Below are 24324 nucleotides of genomic sequence, written 5' to 3'. Positions count from 1 at the left end.
AGTCAGACACGACTGAGTGACTAAGCACACACATACAGATGGTGAAAGGCATCAAAAAGCTTTACTTGCTGACCTACAAAATAAAGCCACGACTTAATTTTCCACATGTCATGAAGTGAAAGCTAACCTCCTGGTCCCTCAAACCCTTCATTTTCCTAGACCTATCCCTTGGAAAATAAGTCAAGCTAGAGGTAGTGACTGGGCGGTTTGAATGGTAGTACTAAGGGGTGGATAAGGATTGTTTTGCAAGCATGGAAAAGTCCCACATTTCAAAACTGCTAGTAGGTACATGGTTTTATAACAACGGTCTGATTAAGTGAAGGAAGTCTTTAATGGAGTAAGGCTGCCTGCCTGGGTTCTTCCACATAATCCCTCTCTTTCCTTTGGCACCTATCAATTCTCTCTATGATAAAGAAAGTAATGGCAGTGATGTTCAGCCAGAACTGAATGTCAGACTCTACCCACTCCCTTTCTCTTCTAGGGACAAATAAAGAACCCAGACACAAGTCTAAGTAAGAATTCTCTCAAAGCACACATTTCCTAAGTTGAAAAACCATTTATTTCACCGGAAAGAAAAAAGTGATTCAACTCTATGTGTCCACCCGCTACAAGCCTTTGGGTCAAAAAGACTCAGGAGCGGTGACACTCTCACAACACCCACTGGAAGCAGGAGGTGGGGCGACAGCACAACCCCCACCCGTTTCTGCACACAATGAGGCCTGCTGGGAGAAAAGAACATAATGGGGAGCTACAGAGGTACTGAAGGACAGAAAGAAATGGGAAACGGGCAGGAGAGAGGAGAGGAAGAGGTGGTCTGAACTTTTCAAGATAAATTTTAAGGTCCACGTTTCCTGAGGGACTGAACGCACAGAGCCGTCCCGGAGATGGGGTACCACGAAGGGTGTATTCTCATGCACAACCGCAGCTTGGAATTTCAGCCCACACACATCCCACCTGAAAGAGAGCAAAATACAGGGGCTTTACAGCAAAGCTCACAAGGGCGTTTCCACTTAACCCTTCAAAGAACATCCATAAAGTATGGTAACTTGACACTCTTTTTAAATCTACTTGTATCCATCCACAGTATCACAATAATCTCTCAAAGTGAAAAAGGGCCTGAAGGCCAGAGTAACTGGGAAGGTCAAGTAACCCCAGATTGGGCTCTTTTCTCTCAATTAATTGGCAAATTTTCTTTCATGACAGTAGTAAGACATTGCATTTCTCTTGATGTTAATATATCAGCATTCCTCAAAGAAGGTAATTTCCACATTTACAAACTGTCATTGAAGGGCAGGAAAAAGAAAAAGGTTCCAATTAGCTCTCTGGAAAAAAAATATGTTTGAATCTTGGGGCTGCAAGTTAAAAACCATTTAAAGTCTAGGAAAAAGTAACATCAATTTGAGTAAGTTGTAAGACCTGAGGGCATCCAACTCTGCCTAGGGAATAAAAGAATGTACTGGAGAGCATGTGTAAGCTAAACATCAAGTCTCTCAAGTTTCTTTTCCACTAGTTTTATTTCCTATCCCAAAACCCTGGGCAAGTCACATATCTTCTGCCCTAATGGGAAAAGGTGGCAGTACCACCCATCCTGTTACCTCAGGATCATGGATTAGTGGGAATGTCTGGGCCACAATGAGAGCTACTCAAGACAAAGGGTATTGTGAAACACCCCTAAATACAACAGCAATCTCATACACCTAGAGCCCAAAGTTGGCAAGCGTCAGAAGAGAATACAGTCAAGTAGAGCCAAATGGATCATGAGGCTCAAACTGTATAGGAAAAAGCCAGAGGACTCAAGGTACAGCTGGTGGTTCAAGAGTGTTAATTGCCCAAACCTGGTGGGAAGATGAAGGGAGTGATCCGCTTAAGGCAAAGCTCCCAACCTTGGATTTCAACATTACTGAAGAGTAGAACTGGCAGGGTGCATACATTATTTACATTATTATGTACCTTAAAGAGATGGAGAGGATGTCAAATCTAACACTGTGGGGACAGTGGGGGGAAAAAAAACTAGACAAAGTAAACAGGCTCTCAGAGAACAGATTCAAAGATAAAGCAATGGAGTGGGCATCCTATTCAGCTCAGAGAATGAATGTGAACTGAGGAGAGAAGTTGAATTTGAGTCTATGCCCCAGACTCCGTGTTGAAATTAACTTCATAAATTGAAAGATCTTTTTCTACTCCTCTCTACCCCAACTTACCATCAAGTAAGTTTTTTCTCTAAAGCTCATAGGGGATTAACTTCAGAAATGTCAGAAACACACTGCTTCAAGATTAAGATGATACCATTGGGTAGTCTTCATAGTAACTGGAACTTGAGCAGTGATGACCAATTATAACTACAATTACAGATTTTAACTGTGCAGGTCCTAGCAGACCTTTCACATAGCATGAAGCAGAAGAGGAACCTGCAAACATTAATAATGTCACACACCTAGGAATTCCAACAAAGGCTCTGAGAAACGACACACCTGGGTCTGATGTCCGGGTTCCAGGTTCAGTTCAATTACAGCACACAGGTGTGACCCGAGATTCATCACGTCACACTGTTTGCTTTTCCAGACACAAATGGAATCAGGTTGACTCCTGGGACTAGGAGTCCTGGAAAAACAGCCATGGCGGCTAAAGATGTTTGTCTATTTCAGAAAAATTAAATAATTAGGACTTCTCCCTAATCCCCTGAACCATTAGCAATCTTACCCTAACCCTGCAAAAGCAAGCAAGCAGGGCAGCCTAATTGGAGCCTTTAGGCTGCAGGAGGGACGGCAAAACCAGAACCAGGGACACCCCACCGCTCTCACCTCAAGCTTTAAAAGGCTGAATACCGCGCCCGATCCGCATACTGCTCCCGCTCATACCGGGCCATGTCGTACAGGGAATTCCGCGCAGCCGACGAACCTTGGGACAACTCACTCTCATGCCCGTAACCGTAGCCCTCTCCGACAGTAGGGACTGGGCCTGTAGCGCGACGCAGGGGGCTCCGATCCCGCCCGTAATATGAAGAGGAAGCTGCAGTAACAGCAGCAGCAGCTGCTGCAGCAGCAGCAGCAGCAGCTCCCGAGGTCGGCAACAGGTGTCTATCGTAGGGATCGAGAGAGGTGGAGGTGAGGTGACTGGCCATGGCTGTGTTCTGGACTTGTGGCAGCTGGGACAAGGTCTGCTCTGCGTAATTATATGCAGAGGCAGCTGCAGCAGCCACTGCCTCATAGGACCGGGCAGCACGGCAGCGCTTGTAGTAGGCATCGAGCGCTCCGTACGCGTTGTTGTAATACAATGAATCCCCGTAGCCCATGGTGTAAGGTGTACGCACTGCTCCGTATTGCTCATTATATTGCTCGGTAAAGTCTGCCACGCGGCCCGAACGATCTACTGGACACTCTTTGGACCAGTGCCCCTCTTTCCCGCACCGATAGCAGCCGCTCTGGTCTCCCATCCCGGGCGCAGTCCTAAGCCGGCTGGTGGACAACTGCACGTGCATTCTTTTGCCTTGAAGAAACAGACGCAAGAAGGGTTGCTATCACTCTTAGTCATAGCCCCAGCCCCTACCCCAGACACTGGTCATAGCTGGCTTTACCTAGACAACTCTAATGCAGGACTCACTGCCGTTTTAAAATGGTTTTTTAAAGGGCCAGTATAAATTCAGTATGATGACCTGACTTCAGGCAAAGATAAATGAAGAAATGTTTCCGCTCAAACATCAGTCTAATGCTTAAGAAAAACTACTCTCGTTCAAAAATAGGCATTTTATTTTTTGCCAAGTAACTACGGACACAAACTGCTCTGAACAGTGGCCCAATGTCAGAAGACACCACAATTAAGAGTGCTCTACAACATTCTGACACCTCCAATCTTCACTATTAAGACTCCTGACTTCATTAAGCAGGAAAATGCCAAGGTCAGTCCTCCGCATCACCCCAAAATCAAAGAGAATAGAGCAAGACACTGAAGTTACCACTGATAGTGATCCAGACTTGATCCATGGCTGAGTGCTGTAGGGAAGTTTCAAGATTTTGGGGAGGGGGGGGGAACCTCACGAATGCGTGAAGAGGGGCAAAATACAAGTTGAAGGGCTGCTTTATCCTTAATTGGGTCCTTTAAATTGCTAGTTCTGATATTCATTATAACAAGAATTACTTAAAATCTTCAGTGACCTCTTGAAGTAGGGGGTCAAAGAAAACAGGGCAGGCAGTTCACAAGATGGCTGAATTTTCAAAAAGGGTATTATGAAAAATGTAGAAGAAAGGGGGAAGGATGAGAAAAGTGGGGAATGAGTACTTATGTTAGTGGATCAAACTGTTCATTTCAGCAAGATTAAAGTACTTTTCCTCAAGAAACCCAAGATCCCAACAACATGTACTTAACACTATTTTTTTGCTGAAAATTAGAACTTGTATTCTGGAAATGGAAAAATATTACTTTTGAAAATCTAACAGAAGAAACATTTCTTAGAAAGTTTAAGTTTTAAACCTTCTCACAGAAGCAGTGTCCACCTAACATGATCTACCATTTTAACAGTAAGCAAAATTCCAGCAAAACCTTTCCAATACAATTGGTTATCATGCCCCCAAGCATGCAGATGGCAAAGAACAGTGGCCCCATGCTTAAAAATGCTTAATCAGGGGGGTAAACAGAGAGGTCGGGTCATCTATGCACCTAACATTACAGAAGGTGGTACAATTTCACCTACAAAGTTCAAGGTAAATTCTTAAAGACTAGAAAAGGGACAGGGGATGGAAGGATCAAACTATCAAAAAAATGTTCTGGTTCAAACAAACTTTCTGGTAGGTGCAGATTGCCAGTTAAGAGATAGGATATGCAATTAAGTACTTTTAAGTGCTAACCCACGTTCCTTGCATTTGCCCAAGTGGCCACTTTGGCACCTAACAAAACCAGAGATAACAAGAGCAATTAAGGAACCAATCATGTACCTTCAAGGCATGAAGGTCACTAATAAATGTCCTGATCTAAAGATTCGTCAGGAAAAAAAAAAAAAAAATCCGCAAAAGTAACTAAGCATCAAAGAGCCTACAGTTCAGAAGCCAAGAGTCATGGTCCAAGGATTTATCCTGTGTTAGCTCACACTGTCCTTCCCTTACATGTGGTAGCAAGGAGACACCACCACCTCTTCTGTAACTTGGTTAAAGTGTAGAAGAGTATTAAAACCTCCACAAGAGCAGCCTTTGCGCCCAATTACACTGTTGACACAGGGTAATTCTCAACTTACCAATTAAAAAAGGAAAATGAGACCTGAGAGACCTGTGACATTTGTCCTTAATAATGCACAGTAATACCCATGACACAAGGCACCCATTAACTTAGGGGGAATGATGATCAGACTTCCAGATCTAAGAAAGTTCAATTTATATAAACATCAAAGATAGCCAAAATGATTCTTAAGAGGAGTGCTCAGGAAAAGCAGCAGCCACTACCTTGTTTGGCTGAAAAAGTGGAATACAGGTTAAAAATATAGCAAGGAGTTATGGGAATAACCTATAATTTAGAAGCAGCTACACCAAAGGGGAAAGGCTCATTACTGACTTCCATACTGGGAACCCAAAGCAGATGGAAGAAGACTAAGGTTAGCAACTCACCATGGTTACCATCCCCTTCATGACTGCCACTCTTGCCACAGAAGCTCAGATCATAAACCACCAAAATATATTCCAAATAAACTATCATCCATAGCATGCTGCCTTCCAGGCACACTATTACTCTAGTCAAGGCTCCAAGATACCACCCATCTAAGTGGTCTTTTCACCAAAATGTGAGAGCCCACTCCTCAAACCAGCAAAAGGCATCAACTTTATCGCCCCCTCCCTGATGACTTCCCCTCCCCTGCAAATCCCCATACGTTCTCCTCAGACACTCCTGAAACTATCCTTTAATCCCACAGTGCCCTCATCCTCCAAACTGAACCTCTGGTGCATGCATAATAAAAAAGCAGTAAGAGATAAAGCCCTTTAAACACACTAGCTCTCTCAAGACTTAACAATGAATTATATTTACTAAGAAGCTATGAGTTGGGATGAAGTTGGGAAGCTTAACTGGTATTTTGCTTCTGAACAGGTGGCTTAAGGCAGCTTTTGCCAGGTCCTTCATATGCAACATGGTGTGCTGAGGCAATAAATTTCAGAGTGAAATACCGTTCTGCGCTTTACTACTACCGTTACTACTACTGCTGCTACTGCTAAGTCGCTTCAGTCGTGTCCGACTGTGCGACCCCATAGACAGCAGCCCACCAGGCTCCCCCGTCTCTGGGATTCTCCAGGCAAGAACACTGGAGTGGGTTGCCATTTCCTTCACCAGTGCATGAAAGTGAAAAGGGAAAGTGAAGTCGCTCAGTCGTGTCCGACTCTTAGCAACCCCATGGACTGCAGCCCACCAGGCTCCTCCGTCCATGGGATTTTCCAGGCAAGAGTACTGGAGTGGGGTGCCATTGCCTTCTCCCTTCCTACTACTGCCAAAAAAAAAGAACAAATCTTCAGTGAAAAGATTTCTGCACTAATAGATAAAAATGCCTAGGGGTTCCAATCTAAAGCCAAGTGATTTTTCTCCCAAACTTGATTTGCCTGAGGTAAAGCCTCTAAATCCCATGCATTCTCCATTTAAGTTCATCATCCACTCTTAATCCTCACCATCCATCAGCCAACCAACAGCTGTCTCTACCCATGACCCCTCCCTTCTACTTATCCAATCTATTCTCTACACAAGCCTTGTGTTCAGCCCTCTTTCCCAAAAAGGATGGTTCACCTTGAAACTCTGTGTTGTCAAGGCCCCTGATGGCCTCCACTGCATCCTCAGCCCGCTCCATGTGTACAAAGGCATAATCTTTCACGATGTCACATTCGATGACTGGACCGTACTCCTCAAACTTGGCTCGGAGCTCTTTGTTGGTACAAGTAGGGCTGATATTGCCTACATGTAACTTTGTAGAGGTTTTGCTCTTATTCTTGCTGGCTTCCACGTTGATGTTCACCCCGTGCAGCTTGTAGTGGTGCAGGTTGCGGATGGCATCCTCGGCCGCCGTCTTGTCCTCTATGTGCACAAAGCCGTAGTTCTTAATGATGTCACATTCCAGCACCTTCCCATACTGCTCGAAGAGAGAGCGGATCTCCTGCTCTGTGGCCTCCCGGGGCAGGTTTCCGATGAACAGCTTCACCATCTCGGACACAGCCTGGGCGAAAAGAAACAAAATTTCTAACAAAAGATCTCAGGCCCGTATCAGCTTAAAAAAAAAAAAAAACCAATACCGCCATCTGCTTTCTGTCTGGCAAATATTTCCAGTTTTCTCTCACGTCCCACACGCACACTTCTACACAATTATCAAAGGGAATCGGGAATAAGAAGGCCCGCTACAGAACCAACAGATACAAGAAAGCATCTGTAATAAAAATCTTTGGTAGTCAAATACGGTTTGATAAGACTTGAATAATTTTAAACGGTAATGGAAATGAAAGTGAGAGCATAAATGTAGCCGAGAGGATAGTGGACTTTCTAACTACTATAAAGACAATCAGGGGGACTTCCTTGGTGGTCCAGTGGTTCGGACTCCACGCTTGAACTGCAGAGAGCTCGGGTTCAATTCCTGGCCGGGAACTAAGATCCGCAAGACGTGCGGTAGAGCCGCCAAAATATTTTTCTAAAAGAAAACAAAGGTCTAACTGGATTGACTGTCTGAAACTATGCACTGTCTCTTCCTCTCGTAACCGAAGAATCAGCCACCATTTCCGGAAAGGTGGACCTTTTAAAAGTAGGTTTTAGGGTTTCCTTTAGAAGCAGTGAACCGCTGACTTAGGCCGGAGAGCCAGGCGTTCCAAGAGTACGTAAGTGTAGAACTGGGAACGCCTCTCTTGGGGGGCCGTCCTACGAATTCCTGGAGAATTGGAGAAATGCATGGTTGGAAAAGGGGGCTTGAACCTCATCGGCCTGACAACCAAGTCTCGGGGCCCAAGAGATCCTTAAAAGGTGGTTAATTCCTAAATCTAACCGAAGCGCGGTTACTCGATGGAAACCTCGAGGCAGTAGGCCGAGCCTAGTCGGGCAGAGGGCAGGGTGGGGAGAAAGTATATTCTCAGGGGAGGTTGTGGGGGAAGGGCTGCTTCAGGCTTACCGCGCAACGCCGAGCAGAGGTCGGCTCTCAGTGACGGATGCGGAGGCCACTACCCCACAAGAATACCCTTGAAGCCCAAGGAATGAGATTTAACAAGGCAAAAGAAACAGTGAAAAGGCTCGGAGTCTCTCACCCGCACGAAAAGCAGCAGATGCTCTTCCTCGCGGCGCGGACGCTTCTGACAAAACGCTAAAATGGCGACGGCCGCAGTAGTGACTCTGGGTAGAGAAGGGGAGGAGAACCTACCACCGGATTGGCCAGTCAACAAAATAAAAGGCAGGCGTTCCTGTAGATGCTCTTCCTGATTGGTTATCACGAACGCCAATTACCTGAGGCCGGGAAGAGGTGGAAACGTCAGTAACCTCGGAGCGTTTATGCGAAAGCCAATGAGCAACACCCTCCAAAAGCCGAGGTCATTGATTGGGTAGGAGGTCGGCATGAGGGCGGGCCTACCAACGTAAGCTTCGCAGGCGGGGTTCCGCCCGCCATTAGGCGGAGCGAGTTAGGACTCCGGTGTGGCGGTCGGTGTTTACCGTCATGGCGCCAACTTTTGTTAAGTCTCCACTTCTCGCCAATCCACGTGCGTTCCATTTTGCCTTCTACTCCGAATTTCTCCCTCTAAATTCCCAAACGCCACCCTTTAGCAGCTCGGATGCTGCGAAGGACGCTTACGCAGACCCAGAAGCCAGGTAAGAAAAACAGCGAAGCGTCCCATCTGAAGAAACCAACCTCCTCCTTCGGCCGAGTCCACAGTGGCGCCCTGGGAGTCCCAGAGCTACCCTCCAATTGAAACTGCTCTCAAAACGGTTAATGGGCTCAGCTTCAATTAGGCTATAAAGGTCCCCGAATTCGACTCGGTTGAGGGTTCCCTCAAGAAACCACCCTCCTGGGATTCAAGATAAGGAAAAGGTTTCTCTGTGGAGGTTGAGAAAACACCCCCACCCTGCCCTGAGAAAAAAACTAGAGCAGCAAAGTTTTTTGTTTTATTTTATTGGGCGCCATCAGTCAGAGATGTTAGGTTTAAACTAGAACCGACCTTAAAGGGAATAAAGAACCTAATAAATCACAACCAGCTAAATAAGCAAAAATACAATCCAAAACAAGAGTCCTCCAGGGCGTCCATTTGGCTTTTTAAAAAAATCATCCTTTGGTTTCTTCACATTAATCCCATATTATGAATATGACCCTTTTGCAGGCAGTTCTTGAAGAGGGAGTTTAAAGGGGAGAATGGAAGAACTTAAAAGCATGATAGAAGCAGTGGTTTGAGGAAAGGGATCCTCAGGAGTGGAGATAATACAAATAGAACACAGCACCGGTTCAAAGGAGCTCACCACCCCCACCCCCCGCCAAAAGGGGTGGGGATCATAGCGAGAAAAGCGAAGTCAAAGTAGAAACATTTTTAAAACCTGACGACTCCGAAATAAATGGTGGTCAAGAATTTACGCTAGGGTTCAGTTCGGTCATGTCCTACTCTGCGACCCCCATACGGACTGCAGGCTTACTCTAGGGTAGTAAAAGATAATCTAAAAAAATGTGAAAATGTTGTATTTACAAATGTGATCACTAATCGTGGTCCATTTTCATTGTGCATCCTGATGCTGACACTCCAGCTGTGAGTAAATTCAGGGCAAAGGATCAATGATGGAAAAAAAAACAACTGCGTGTTAGTCTGCTGCAAGTTGGAGGCAGTCACAACTCCATTTGGGCAGGGAAACACATCCGGTCTGGAAATCCTTTAAGCTCCTTTGTTTGATCTTCCAAAATTTTTGCCCTGAGTGGCCTTGGAGATAAACCTTTCAAAATACCAAAGCATATGAGGTCAACTTACTCTACCGGGAATCTCTCCCAAGTCCAAAGGTGAAAAACTGGGAATATAAATCTTCTCAGGATCACAGTTCAGGCCAGTTTGCAGACCACCAACCACACCCACTCCCTAATCTGATTTACCTTTTGAAAGCCCTCTAGATTGAGTTGTATTTGATTTTGCTCCAACTGAGCAAACCACATTAAATCATTTAATCAAATCCATCACATCATGGGTTTTAAATTAAAACCCATGGCAACTGGAAAAGCTTCAATTCACACTACCCAATCTGGTCCTTGCCAAAATCTCCAATCTCTTTAACAGTGCTCCTACCACCCCACACACACCCCACACCCCACCCCCACTAGGCTCCTGCACAGTAGCCTATGTCCCAAGCTCATTCAGGCTGAATGAAATGTTCTTTTTCTCCAGGTCCTAAGCTGGTCACCCCATCTAGACATCTGCCCACTCCAACCCTACATACACCTTGGAATTCTACCCCATGAACTCCACAGTAGTTTTCCAAATACTTACCACCACTTGAAATCCTACTTGTTCATTCATTTTCTCACTTCCTCCTACCCCCTGCCCCCAGCAAATACTCGTTCTACAAGGGCAAGGACATTTTCTTACTGCCTACTAATTTAGTTGCTAAGCCATGTCCGACTCTTGCAACCCCATGGTAGCCCGCCAGGCTCCTCTATCCATAGGATTTTCCAGGCAAGATTACTGAAGAAGGCTGTCATTCCCTTCTCCAGGGGATCTTGCAGACCCAGGGATCGAACCCAGGTCTCCTACTTTGCAGGCAGATTCTTTACCATCTGAGCCTAAATCTCATCAAAGGAAAATGAATTTTAGAAACAATGTGTGCCCTTCTGCACTAGGCATTTTGAGAGAATGGGTATGTGAGTATGCAGATTATTTCTCCTTCCTAATGTATTTATCCTGTGTTAAAACCGTACCTGGTACATGGCAAGCACTCAAGTATTTGTTAACAAATGGATAAATGAACGCATGAGTTAAATTCTTGATAACCAAGAGGAAAGAAATAACTTTGGATTTTTAGTCAACACCAGCTTGAAAACATGGACACTTAGTACTAACAAGCAGATGCTCAAAAGCCAGGGGGAAACATTCTCTGGGAGTGTTCAGAGGGAGCCACAAGGCCTCCAACACCACTGCCAGCTACACCCTCTAGTTTCAGTTCAGTCGCGTCTGACTCTGCGACCCCATGAACTGCAGCACGCCAGGCCTCCCAGTTCATCACCAACTCCCAGAGTTTACTCAAACTCACGTCCATTCAGTCGGTGATGCCCTCTAAGCCTCCCATTAATGTCTGGGGAGGTCCTCTATCTTCATGGTTCCCAACCTTTTTGGCACCAGGAACCAGTTTCATGGAAGACAGTTTTTCCACAGACCACAGCTTGGAGGTGGATTTGGATTCAGGATGATTCAAGTGCGGTACACTCACTGTGCACTTTTTTTTTTTTCACTTTTTTCTATCATTACATCAGCTCCACTTCAGATCATCAGACATTATTAGATCCTGGAGGTTGGGGACCTCTGCCTTACCCCATACCTTTCTTCTCCATACCTAGAAGAATCTGATCCCCAGCATACAACAGTGTTGTCTGAAACCAGAGGTGACCAAAACTGGTACGGTCCAGTGGCCTACATCACACAGGTACCACGTGCTACAGAAGTTTCCTTCCTTCACTGTTACTCACATGCTGCACTCACACCCATATCCAAAGTCCTTTCCTCAGCTGTGTGCTTTCAGTAGGCCATCCCAACCTCCCCAAAATGTTCTAACTCCTTATTTCTGAGATGGCTAGCAGTGACTATATATGAGGCCCTATACCTGATACATGCTATTTGCTCCTTCCAACAGTAGTATTACAAGCAAAATCCTGGATGGCTCAAAATGGCTGATTCAATTCCTTGATCCACTACTTTTCAGCCTTGTGAAGTTACTTAACCTACACTCTCAATTTCCCAATTAATCAAAGGTTTATAAGTACCTAATACATTTGAGTTGCAATAAAGTTATGTTCGGTAGATGTGAGCTATTATCCCCATTTTATAGATGAAAATACTGAGGTAGAATTCCTGACATGTCCAAGACCACACGGATACATGGCAGAACCAAGATTCAAACTCAGAAAGTCTTTTTTTTTTTTTTTTTTAATATTTATTTGGCTGTGTCAAGTTGCATGGGCCCTCTAGTTGGGGCACGCAGGCTTAGTTGTCCCACAACATGTGGGATTTTACTTTCCCAACTATCAATCAAACCCACGTCCCCTGCATTTCAAGGCAGACTCTTAACTACTGGACCACCAGTGAAGTCCCAGGAAGTCTGATTTTAGAGCCAGCACCCTCAGTAATTCTCTCTGCCAAGTCAGTTTCAAAGCAAACAAATTCTAGCCCCAGTTTTCTCTAGCGGGACTGCACCATCCTCGCTCCTCCTTTACCTACAACCTCCCTAGTGTTATTTTTTTTGTCTCCCAGGACATACGGGGATCTCAGTTCCCCCACTAGGGATCAAACCCACACTGCTCTGCAGCAGAAGTGCAGTGCAAACCACTGGACTGCCAGGGAAGGCCTGGCACTGCTATTAACTGTATGTAACTAGTTCATCGAGGCAGGTCCTGCCTCCCCTGGGCTACCCATTCCCCAAGATCAGCCCAAGGGTGATCACTGCATTTCACCTCAGCTGCCTCAACACTATTTCCAACAATACAGACACACCGTATTTCTAATGATTTACAGACTTGAAATCATTTTAAGAACTTTTTTCCTGGAAAACTAGATTCTACCCTTAAAGGCACCTAAAGAAAGAAAGAAGGTGTATTTTCCACCTATCCTATCCATCTTATCGTTATTACCCAAACCTCCTATTAAATACATTACACACTGGTCCATAAATCTAGGAAATTTATTTTCATTATGACATTATAGTCAACTTACTTGGCTTAATAGGACAAAATGACTGGAACCAACCATCTGTGTACAGACTTTGGCAGAGCTTAACTAATGGACAATGACTAGAAAGGCAGCCTACTATAGAGGCTGATCACTCAGTGAGTCCCATTACCGCCAGTACAAGGGTAGCAGCCCCAGACCCTCCCCAGACAATCTGAAACAAGGTCCAAACCTCAGAGAACAGACTGATGAGGTGAGAAGACTTTAGTCTTGTTCCAGGAATAAATCATTTAAAACTTCTCCAATGAAGGTCAAGTTAGAGCTGACAGATCGAGCTACAAGGACCTGAAGAATATTGTGAGCCCATATTCCCACCCCCTTTTCCCAAAACACACATTAAATGTCTATCCTCCCATTCACTCAACCCAACCGTCTTCAAGTTATAGGACCCTGGAAATCAGAAACCCACAAAAAGCAAAGTAGGAGAAGCGGGCTATAGGATTAACACAGGTAGCATAATTTAAATAAAAAAGGGGAAGAGAATTTTAAAACAATCGGCAAGGAAGAGGAAAATGACAGGTGATTTGGCTTTAGAGCTCTTCAGAGCTTAAACCAGAAGCCTGGCAGCAGAGGCAGCAAGGGCATCAGTACCTAGAGATGACAAGTTGAGTGATCATCTCAGCCAGGTTGCTCTGAAGAACTTAAGCTGTAATAAAGAAATATCAACACTGGCCCTGAGAGCACATTAGGCTATTTTTCACACAAACTGTGGGACTGGGACAGTGGCTGAACGCTCACTGGAGAGAAAGATGACAGAAAATCACACTAAAGAAAGAAGTAATTACAAATACACAGGCCACAATCACAGCACTACAATTAAACAACCCTTGATTTTCCAGGGAAATAACCAGAACTAAGTCTGTTAGGTTGGCCCTGTGATAACCCCACTCTCAATGCAGAAAACTGACAAGAAACCTATTAGATTCCCCCTCCTCCCAGTCCTTAAAAGAAACGGAAAGCAGCAGCAAAGCAGTGAGCAGAAAGAAAAGTGAGAAAGCCATGGCCTCAGCACCCCTGAGATCACTCCAGTTTGCATCCGCAAGTAGTTCATACTTAACACAGAGCCTGTGCTTTTGGCCCACTGGGCAGAGGGAAGAGAACACCTGGGGCAAACTACTGTGTCACAAGCAAGTTCGCAAGAAACCAGTGGAGGCAGAAGAGAACCAACCTGAACTCCACTTGACAATACACCTCCCCCAAATCACCGTGCCCAAAGACTCCCAAATCAAATCTCTAAAGCCCCTTTCCCAAAGGAATGTTAGGTTTCCTGTTACCACCCTACCCAACCAGTCTTCCATTCACCCATCAGGAAGGCCAAGCTTCCATCTTGTCATGGCTAGAATCATCTTATTTTGTGCCCAGGTCCTCTGAACCCCTAGCCCCAGAGTAAAAGTATAGAAAGATTCAATTCCTTACCCTATCCCAGCGCCCTTCTTAGTTATGTTTGCACCTTGCCCCCTTCCCATGGTCTACCGTAACACCTTCAAATATAAACCCAGCCAGAAAACATCTGGAAACCCTAACAGATGGAGAGAAGGAATTTGCAGTCGCCGGTGACTATGATGGCAGGGGTTGGCAGGACGCGGGCAGGACGCTCCAGGATGATGTTCAACAGGCAAAATACCAGGTCTATGGCCAGAATCCCCCCATACTGGCTTCCAAATGTCCCAACCACAGAGACACCGCCACAGTTAACATGACCCCCTGAACCCAACTGACCCCTTTCCAGGTCCCAGCCCCAGTCCTCACTGGAGCCCACTGCCTGAAGGCCCTACTAGTCTTCTAAGCACCAAAGGAGCCCATTCCCCACTTCTCACTTGAGAAGTCAAACCCGAGAACCACCCTGCTGGAGTCCAGGTTGTTTCTGAACTGGAGACAAGTCAAGGAAAACAGCCAAGCACAGGCGAGGAAAATGGGCAATAAATTTACTGCATTTTGGTGTGATTAACCCAAGTCGAAGCAACTTTGTCCAGATTTTCCAGTCCTTAAGATGGCAGACTAGCAGAGAAAGGAGTTAAATCCCTCTGGCAGCAGGGAAATCATTCTAATTCCCAGGTTCAGACCCCTTTCCTCATCTGCCCTGGGTCCTCTGGCCACCTTCCCTTTAGCTGTCATGTATTCCTGGATGTCAAACTGGCTTCTCTGAAACTGAGTGCAATCAAGACAATGACAACCAGGTTTCCAAACTGCAAATCGCCCCAAGTTTTATTTGTAGTCCATACAAAAGGGAAAAAAAATTAAGGTTTTCTAACACCACCTACTTGGGGAGATGGGGAAGTGCACTGTGGCGCACAGCATCAGCTAGAACGTCAGGGGTCAGTAGGGACTGGACATGTACCAACCGACTGTCCCAACAGGAACTCAGTCTCAACACAGTCTATAGAGGGACACAGTCAGGGCCCCCTGGACACCTGGCACAGCTTGGCGCATAGGAAATGGTTAAGCTAACCCTTTCCTGGCCTCCCTCACATCTAAAAAGAAAAAGGCGCCGCCGACCTCAGCTGCAGGTTGCTTCCCCATCCAGACGACCTTAAATATCGCGCACAAAAATAAAAGGGAGCCAGGAAAAAAAATCAAAACATAAAAGAGATTCCCATCCTAGGGAGATGGGGCAGGGGAGAGGGGAACCGCAGATCTAGAGCCAGTAGCAAGATTTGCTGCTGAGGCGAAGGAACAAAGTAGGTTACTGCCGAACACTCAAAAGGATAGTCTCCTGGGGAAGGCCCACATGGTAGAGGGGATGAAAAACCACCAACAGGAGAGGTATGGGCCAGCAGTTATAACCTGGATCTGCACCCGACCCCATCTCTCCTCTCCTTCCCTCCCTGTGGTGCCCCATCCCAGGACGGCCCTACATGCGGCGCTGGTAGCCAGAGTGCATCTGAGCTGCCCGCAGGTAATCATTATAGGAGCCCGAATAGCGTGCGTAATCGGAATGGGCATCGGGCAGGCGACGGTAATCCAGCGAGGACTTTGTCGGCGAGCGGCGGAACGAAAGCTGCGACTCTGATAAACGGCGGTAATCAGAGAGCTCGGCTAAACGCCGGTCGGAACCATACCTAGTCGAGAGAAGAAGACAGTTGGTGAATGAGACAATCGAGGGGAGGGCTCCAGGTGGGCACTGGGGAAATGCCAATGGGGGCAGGGAGGGCATAATCAGACTGGTCTCCAACAAACAAGATTTTTCAGAAGGCTCATCACCTTATCCAGGGCAAGAAATCAAGCCTGGTCCAACTGTGGGAAACCAAGCCCACCACTGAAGCCCTCCCTTCTGAACTGGCCAAGGTGGACGCTGGCCTACATTCCCAAACCACAAACAAATTATCCCCACCCCTGGGCCCTGCAGAGAAAAGACCTTGGTTGTTTACCAACAGAACGGCGGACGAAAGCAAGGTCCCCAATTTCCCAAAGAGTGGACGCACCACATACACCCTGCCTTCAGCCAGTGAGTGCCAAAGGGACTACTCTTTCAAACCCACCCCCACCAAAGGCCAGGACAACCACGTTAACAGGCTTAAGGATCCTTGAGACAGTGGGAGAGGCTATGGGCCACAATCTTGCAGGCAATAGCTCCAATAGCACTTTGGGCTAGCCTAGACAGGTGACACTCCTCCCGGCCTGACTAGCTGGTACCACCCCAGGCTGAGCACGAAGCTCCACCTGAACCCTGGTGACCAGGAAGTTCACAGACATCACCCACTTCGGCCTCTGGACATCCCACAGGAGTAGAGAAGGCCAAGGGAGGGGCCGATGGCTCCAGTTTCCCTCCCATGCCAACCTCAGCCCCTTGCCCTGAGCCCCAGCTGGGGGCAGAGGCGGGGGGGCATACAGTACCTTTTCGACATGGCGACAGCCTTTTTGTACGGATCGTCGTAGCTGGCCCGGGGTGGGGAGAGGCGGGTACGCTCATAGGGCGGCGGGGTGCTGTTGGCGTTGGCAACGGCCCCCTGGGACATGGACAGGTAGGCTGCAGACGGCTGACCTGTCCCGTCGTAGGCATTGCCCGGCTGGCCACGGTAGGAGGCAGCAGCCTGGGGATGCTGCTGTGCAGCATAGGAAGCAGCCAATGAGGCTGACGACTGAGTGCGGTAAGGAGCTGCCAGGGCGGCAGAAGGTTGGGCCCCATAGGCAGCTGCAGCGCCATAGGAGCCGGTGGCCGCAGCAGCTGACTGAGCCCCATAGGAGCCTGACAGGCCCATCGATGCTTGGGCCCCATAACTATTCAGCTGGGTCTGAACAACTGGCTGGGCCCCATAGGAGCCAGCCATCGGGGTGGTGGCTTGTGCAGCATAGGCAGCTGGCTGGCTCGCGTAAGCAGCAGCTGTAGCTGGTTGTGCCACATAGGCAGCAGGTTGGGAAGAATAGGAAGCAGCCTGCTGTGCAGCATATGGGGCGGACTGGGCATTATAAGAGGCTGAAGGCTGGGCATTGTAAGAAGCTGCCTGGGCCCCATAAGCTAGTGATGAAGCTGCAGACTGGGCCCCATAGGAGGCTGCCTGGGCCCCATAGGAGCCTAGGGAGTTAGCTGCTCCCTGGGTGTTGTAGGAGGAGGCAGCCGCACGAACCCCGTAGGAAGAAGCAGCCTGTGCCCCGTAAGAGGATGGTTGGTTACCATAGGAGGCAAGGGAGGAGCCCTGAGCCCCATAGGAGTTGAGCGAAGAAGCCGCAGCTGGCTGACCCCCATAAGAGGAGAGGGCCGAGGCCGAGGGCTGGGCTCCACCGTATGGGCCAAGCGAGGAAGCTGCGGCCGATTGGGAGCTAGGGCTAGCCAGCTGGCCCCTGTATGGGGCCCCAAGGGAAACAGAGGGCTGAGCGCGGTAAGAGGCTGCCTGGGCTGTCATGGGCTGAGTCCGATAGCCGACACCCAAAGAGGCAGAAGGCTGGGCCCTGTAGGCAGCGCCCAGTGACACTGAGGGCTGGGCCCGGTAGGTGGCTGGCTGGGCCGTCAGAGGAGCCACATACGAGGCTCGGGGAGGTGAACGGCGCAGGGGGCTGCGGTCGCGACCAAAGAAGGGTGGTGTGGGCTGACGGGCTTGCCCATCAAAGCCACCAGTGCTGTTGCCAAAAGCCTGCTGGTAGTCGAAGGTGGCAGAGAAGCCACCAGTTCCAGGGAATGCCGTATCCCCAGCCCCTGGTTTCTTGGTCTTGTCCCCAGACTGGATAGCCAGGCCAGGCCCCTTCTTCTGACCCTTGGTTGAGAGTTCCACGTTGATGCGCTTGCCCTTCACTTCTTTGCCGTTGAGCTGCGCGATGGCGGCTTTGGCATCTGCTTCCTTCTCCATGTGAACAAACGCGTAGTCTGATAAAGCAGCAGACAGAGGGTTAGCAATTAGGGGGGCAGGGCACGCTACCTGATGGGTCCCAAACTGGACACACCAACAGCACCCAGCTGTTGCCAGCTACCTCCAGGCCTCCAAACCCTCCTCTCCAGGAGTAGGTCATAAAATGTAATTCCCATATAACAAAGCTTCTGACTGTCCCAAATAGTCAGCTTTGCCTATGGCTTTCTTCCCGTTCTCCCCAATTCCCCTGCCACCTCACCCAATTGCCTGCTCAGAAAAGAAAGAGCAAAGATGAACTGTAACAGAGGATAAAAATCTTCACTAATCTTCATCTTCTATTAAGTACAAATCCACAGACAAAAATGCAGAAAGCATTCCTGGATCACTCAATTATTCAGTATTCTCTAACCCAAGACCACCAAACACTTCTGTTCACCTTTGAGGCTTAACTCTCAAACACTGGAAATGACCATTTATGTCTCGACATGACCCATGTCTCAGCCCAGGGTCCAATTAAGGCAGAACAGCTACACAGCAATACACGATCTGTGACAGTCCTCCAATATGATCTCCCCTCAGTACTTCCCAACTCTCAAAGCATTCCATGCACAAGATCCCATCTGAGCCTCACAACAATCCCAGGAGGCAGGCAAAGGATCATTATCCCCATTTTACAGGTGGGCAAACACACTCAAGAGAATTTATATGGCTTGCCCCAAATCCACTTGTGAGAGCCAGAAACAGAATCCCAGCTCTCCATGCCTCTTCACGACACCAGTCTATCCCTAAGAAGTCAATGTATAAGGCAGGATTGTGTATTAAGACTAGACACTTAAGCTGAGAAGGGGAGATGCTGGACCCCATGTAAGCCAATGAAATGTGGGAATGGAAACTGAGCCGCCCAGTCTAAGCCAGGCCCTACTCAGTTCAGGTACAAGCCACTCCCCACTCCTAGGCCACATTACCTTCTCCACTGATGCTCGTATCAAGAGACATCCCTTACTCCTTGGGCTTCTGTTCAGAGAAAAGATTTAGTTTCTCAGCTTCATGGCAAGAAGCTGCAATTCCTGCAGCTACCAGGCTCTGCTAAGAGGTTATCCCACAGGCCCTCAATTAGGATCTGAATGAGCTGTGGGAGGACAGGCTCTCAAAGTCCTACTACAGAACAGGAAACCTTCAAGAAAGGAATAGGAAGAAATTCTTGTCCAAATCCAATCTCACAAATCACAATAGTGCAAGCAGAATCTGAAGAACAATGAGATCATGCCTGCGGTAACGCGGGGTCATGTACTTACCACCACTTGGACCTGAGGCTACTTTTAAAGTTGAAGTATCAGAACCCCATCTTTCTCACATCACTTTAGGAAATGAAAAATTACCTACATGAAATTACTAAGGTTCCATTCTTGATTTTAAAAAATCCTTTTAAATGTCCTCTAAACAAGTGTCCTAATATTCAGAAACTTCCACACTGGGACTGGCTCTATAGCTACTTCTATAAAGCAAGTCATTTTCCTGGATGTAATGCAATGCGACCGAAGTGACTCTTACAAAAATGAGAATAAAGATATAATCAACAGGTAGAAGTCAGAAGTGTGGTATGGCAAAAGAATTCTGGAACTAGCTGCTAAAATTTAGCCTCAATTGAAGATTCAGATCACTGACTTGCTTTATTAAGTTCTTACAGAACTTAAAATTTATCTCTCCCCCTGACAATCTTCCTGCCCACCTCAGAGTTTCAAGATTCAACAAATGTGCTTAGGCACACAAGTCATGTCCAACTCTTTGCAACCCCATGGACTGTAGCCTGCCAGGATCCTCTCTGTTCATGGAATTCTCCAGGCAAGAATACTGGAGTGGGTTGCCATTTCCTTCTCCAGGGGATGTTCCTGACCCAGGGATTGAACCCAGGTCTCTTGCATTACAAGTGGATTCTTTATCATCTGAGCCACCAGGCAAGCCCAAATTATTCAAATAAGATGATAAAAATGCCTTATAAAGTATAAATATGGAGAAGGAAATGGCAGCCTACTCCAGTATTCTTGCCTGGGAAATTCCAGACAGAAGAGCCTGGGGGCACAACCCACAGGGGTCGCAAAGAGTCAGACACAACTTAGTGATTGAACAACAGCTGAAAGTATAAATAGCTCTATGATAAAAATCATGATACTTATTCAAGCCTAGGAATAACCATAGGCTTATTTCCTTACAGGATGTGACCCTTCATTTCTAATAAAACACAAGAGACACAATGCCATCTGTAAACGCAACTTTGGAACTTGCCCGAGATGACAAAGAAACAAAATGGACTATCACAACTGTCTTCACTCTCTTAGGAACCAAACCTGATTCATCTACCAATTGTGAAAAGCAAAAGTGTTCTTTAGACCTAGCCACAGGGCACTAAAACTATCCTCTGATCTCTCACCTCCACTCTGGGTAGAGTGAGCTAAAAATCTCTCTTCAAAAGAAAAGACTGAGTTGAGCCTAGCACCAGGGGAATGCAATGGTAAGCAGAAAGCAAGTTTGTAGGCAGATTAAAGGGGATTACCAAAAAAAAAAAAAAAAAAGCCTCCAGGAACTATAAGGGAATCATACTATATTCCTGGTTAACCTATCCACAAATTCCTAGGACTATATGAAACTAGGGAAAAAACACCCAACAAAAATGTTTCAATGGGTTTACAAGAGCAATAGGATATCACATTGTCTATTCCCTACTTAGCTAGGTTTTATTTAGAGACCAATTTGTGAAACTTGAAAACTGAAATTTCATAGGTACAATTCAATTGACCACACAGATGAACTATATAACTGACAGAAAGCCATGAGATACAATTATAACCAATTTATATCAGAAGTTTCTAAGCCTGATACTGGAGGGAAGTGTGAAAAGGTTGTCCAGTTGACTCAAACACCTGAGGCCTAGCCAACCCTGAGCAGCTAAACCCAGGCCTAGCCCTATTATCAAAGACACCCAGGAACCCAACTCCTCTTAGGATGATTAAAAACAACAACAATAACAACAACAAAGAACTAGCAAACTCCAGGGACTCACTGGCCTGAATTGAATTAGTTCAAGGAAACTGATCTCTGAGGTAATTCATCTCATTTAAAAGGACTACCAGGCAATGATTTACAGAGATCCCCTAATGATCTGGCATCACAATTCCTCCAATACCCAACTTAAGAGACTGTGGAAACATGAGTTTTCCTATTCTCAGAGTAAAAACTTCTAACGTGAAACTACAGAGCTATACATAGAAGGAAAGAATGGCCACCCACAACATGGGAAACAGTTTCCTCTTCTGCCTTTCAGACTTCGGAAATCTGACTGGTTCCTAAAGCTGTCAGCAACTCTTGAGACTTCATCCTTTAACACCCAATAGAATTTAACTGTGGAGAGTGGTTACAATCTGCTGTTGCTATGGAGATTTTTACTCTCTCCAAATCAAATCATATCTAAGGTCCTGGAACCAAGCAACTAAAATTTCCCCCTGTGAAATAAAACAGAACTGGCTGTCCTGTGCAATACCAAGCTTCTGTGCTTTTCAAAGACCTGACAATCAACATAAGACACCTCAAATGTCCTTTCCCAGACCAAGAAATAAGTAAGCTATTTATAGAGCCAAAGCCAGTCTCCTCTACTACAGTCCTAACTTAAAAACCTCATTTTCCTTCACTCTAAATAGAAAGGCATGACGAGGGGGATACGATCCCCAAACCTTTCTCAGTCCTTTGTATCAAAGTATTATCGTGAGCTCACATATCAGCATAACTATAAATAACAGCTAACCACCACTCCCTGAAGAAGTCAAAGCACTTGGCAAATCAAATGTTCACAAAGGGACAAAATGCACAAAACTTTCACAAGGAAACATAATTTCTAAAAACCAGACCCAGTTACACAGTTCACCCCACTCCACCCCCACATCCACTGTCACTCTGTGTCAGTCCCAAGCAATTCAAGCAAATTTTCAGCTCTCTCTACCACCCCAAAGGAGGCTCCTTGACCAATGAGTTCCACAGACAGTCCCCTCAGATGCAAGTTTCAGAACTCTCAATCTAGTAGACTGCCTGCTTAAAGAACTACACACAAAAATGTAGTAGGTCAAAACACAGAACTCTCGTATACCCCTATCAATTCCTGGCCAGGAGCCCAATCTGAGGCCTTTCCCATTCTTTCACTCTAAATAAAAGCAAAAATCCATGCACCATACAGCCTGCCTCATCAGAGCACCCAGTAGGAAAGCCTGATTTTGGATAGTCATGAACTTGTACAGCCTGAGTTGAGGAAAAGAGAATGCAGTATTAATGCAGAAGAAGGAATTACTCCTAATGCTGACTACCAGCCTTTACACTTCCCCCAGTTACAGAAAGGATAAGGAATGACCCAAAAGATGCGCCTTTCAAGGACAGCAAATGATGCATCTTGGAGGAAATGAATAAAGCACCTGCCCCCAAATTTATTTACTATCCTCACAACTTCTCACACAGGTTATGAGCAGGTGCGAATTCAAAACCAGCGGCCAGGAACCAGATACTTACTCCTAGGTTGCATCCTTGAAGATGCAGCAAGGCAAAGTTAACTCTCATCTGTTTCCAAGTGGAACACAGACTGGACACACACAAAGACTGTATTCCTGATCTTGCCAACAAAACAGAAAAACAGCCTAAGGGTTAAGAACCCAGACTATGAAAAGAAGTCACCTGGGTCCAAAAAAGGAAGTCAGGCCTAAACTATAATGATACATTCTTCTCAGGATCTAACCTGATCATGAAGACTGCTCAAGCAAAGACGACTACTAAGTCCCCATGTTTCCTCAGCCAGAGTGTGCCCCCTTGCAAAATCACCATGTTTAGAAAAGAAGAACATTGCTCCGGGGCACCGGCTTGACAAGTTAGCGGCTCAGAAGAGGCCTTTTCATAAAACAAGCCTTCTTCCACAGGTCAAAGGTCGGGGCTTCCAGTTTACAGATGTAAAATCGGTCTCAAAGTGGGGGGGGGGGGGGGGGACAAGTTTGAAGGAGTTGGAAAGCGCAGAGTTGCCAGGCCTAACCCACCTAACAATACTGAAAGGCCAAAGTAGTTCGGAAGCCCTCGCCTCCCGCCTGGTACCCAGGAGTTAACTATGCCCATGAGTAGACCCAGCCACACAGTACTAAAAGATCCCAGCCCGAAAAACTTCCAAGGGCCCCTTTACCTTCCGCTCGGGAGCATTCACCGGGAGGGAACACGAGGGTGGCTTTTGATGGGGGGCGGGGGGATCAGCCCCCACCTTTTCCCTTGCTCTGACAGACGTCTGGAGAGGAAGTGGGGAAGTGGCAAAATCTTCCCCGCTCCATGATCCGGCTTGTGCCCGTCACTTCCCAATTTCCGCTCGGTGCCAGGCCCAGGAGACCAGTAGAAGGCGCGCCCCCGGTATACTCCCAAGTCTCTCAGGCGCGTCCCCGGCCCCGTAGCTCGGCTCACAGTGGCCGCCGCACCCACCCTGAGCCGCTTCCTCCCATTTGGTTAATGGTGCCTGGACCGCACGGGAGGACGGTGGCTCTACCCAACGCGCCCCCAACACCTCCGGCCTCACTCCCGCGGACTTCGCCCCACCCCCGCCCCACCAACCGCGCTGTGACCGGCCCCCGGGAAAGGGGCGTGGCTAACAAGCAGAGTGCCCCGAGCGCGCCCCCGCCTGCACGTTACCTTTTACCACGTCACACTCGATGACGCGTCCGCGGCGCTCGAAGAGGCTGCGCAATTCCTGGCTCGTGCACGCTGCCGATACATTGCCCACGAATATCTTCCAAGTGTTAAGAGGCCGTGGGCGCGACATCTCCACCACGAGCGCGCGCCCCGGCCGCAGCTCGTGGCCATGCAGGGCCTCGATGGCGCGCACCGCGCCCGCGTTCTCGCGCATGTGCACGAAGGCGAACTGTTTCATGACGGCGCAGCTCATGACCGTGCCATAGGGCGCGAAGAGAGCTGCCAGTTCCTCCGGCGTCGTATCGGCCCCATCAACGTTTCCCACAAATATCTTCATTTTGCCGCCGCAGCCGCCTTCCCGGAGAGCCGGGACCTCTCCTCCAGCGACAGGCGAGACGTCCGAACCGCCGGCAGTCCTCCCTAGGAATGGCTGGCGACCGAGAACCCCG

The 24324-nt window shown here is 47.3% G+C and overlaps 2 protein-coding genes across 12 annotated transcripts in view; both read right to left on the bottom strand.

Annotated features, from left to right (window-relative positions):
- Positions 1 to 8378, bottom strand: part of LOC102409878 (RNA-binding protein 4) — a 12497-nt gene extending 4119 nt beyond the window's left edge. Inside the window, exons 1-5 of one of the 8 annotated variants that reach the window (XM_025286726.3) lie at positions 8244 to 8378; positions 6751 to 7174; positions 3408 to 3486; positions 2802 to 3077; positions 742 to 954 (exon numbers count right to left, since the gene is read on the bottom strand). In XM_025286726.3, coding sequence (XP_025142511.1) covers positions 2810 to 3077; positions 3408 to 3486; positions 6751 to 7162 — 759 coding nt within the window. In that variant the 5' untranslated portion in view covers positions 7163 to 7174; positions 8244 to 8378 and the 3' untranslated portion in view covers positions 742 to 954; positions 2802 to 2809. Of the gene's footprint in view, positions 1 to 541; positions 955 to 2471; positions 2637 to 2801; positions 3487 to 6750; positions 7175 to 8243 lie in introns of those variants that run through there. The other 7 variants (XR_003109679.3, XM_044943737.2, XM_006044350.4 and 4 more) reach the window with 7 other exon arrangements.
- LOC102409101 (RNA-binding protein 14) lies at positions 8301 to 24324 on the bottom strand. Of its 4 annotated transcripts, none has more exons than XM_025286724.2 (3): positions 23876 to 24322; positions 18085 to 18195; positions 8301 to 8439 (listed from the first exon to the last, which is right to left on the bottom strand). In XM_025286724.2, exons 1-3 carry the CDS (start codon positions 24210 to 24212, stop codon positions 8423 to 8425), a joined length of 465 nt encoding a protein of 154 aa, XP_025142509.1. In that variant the 5' UTR covers positions 24213 to 24322; the 3' UTR covers positions 8301 to 8422. The 4 variants fall into 4 exon arrangements, with proteins under 4 accessions (XP_025142509.1, XP_025142510.1, XP_006044409.1 ...); XM_006044347.4 differs by lacking the exon at positions 8301 to 8439 and adding an exon at positions 15075 to 15955 and having other exon boundaries at positions 16731 to 18195; positions 23876 to 24323; XM_006044348.3 differs by lacking the exon at positions 8301 to 8439 and adding an exon at positions 15747 to 15955 and having other exon boundaries at positions 23876 to 24321.

The sequence above is a fragment of the Bubalus bubalis genome, chromosome 5 (assembly GCF_019923935.1).
Source record: "Bubalus bubalis isolate 160015118507 breed Murrah chromosome 5, NDDB_SH_1, whole genome shotgun sequence".
Taxonomy (NCBI): Eukaryota; Metazoa; Chordata; class Mammalia; order Artiodactyla; family Bovidae; genus Bubalus; species Bubalus bubalis.
This window is presented reverse-complemented; position numbering and strand designations above follow the sequence as displayed.

Coding starts and splice junctions, on each gene's coding strand:
- LOC102409101 (XM_006044347.4), bottom strand. CDS start 24,212: ATGAAGATATTTGTGGGAAACGTTGATGGGGCCGATACGACGCCGGAG. Junction 18,196..23,875: donor CGAGTGTGACGTGGTAAAAG/GTAACGTGCAGG, acceptor CTGCTTTATCAG/ACTACGCGTTTGTTCACATG. Junction 15,956..16,730: donor GCTGTCGCCATGTCGAAAAG/GTACTGTATGCC, acceptor TCTCTCGACTAG/GTATGGTTCCGACCGGCGTT.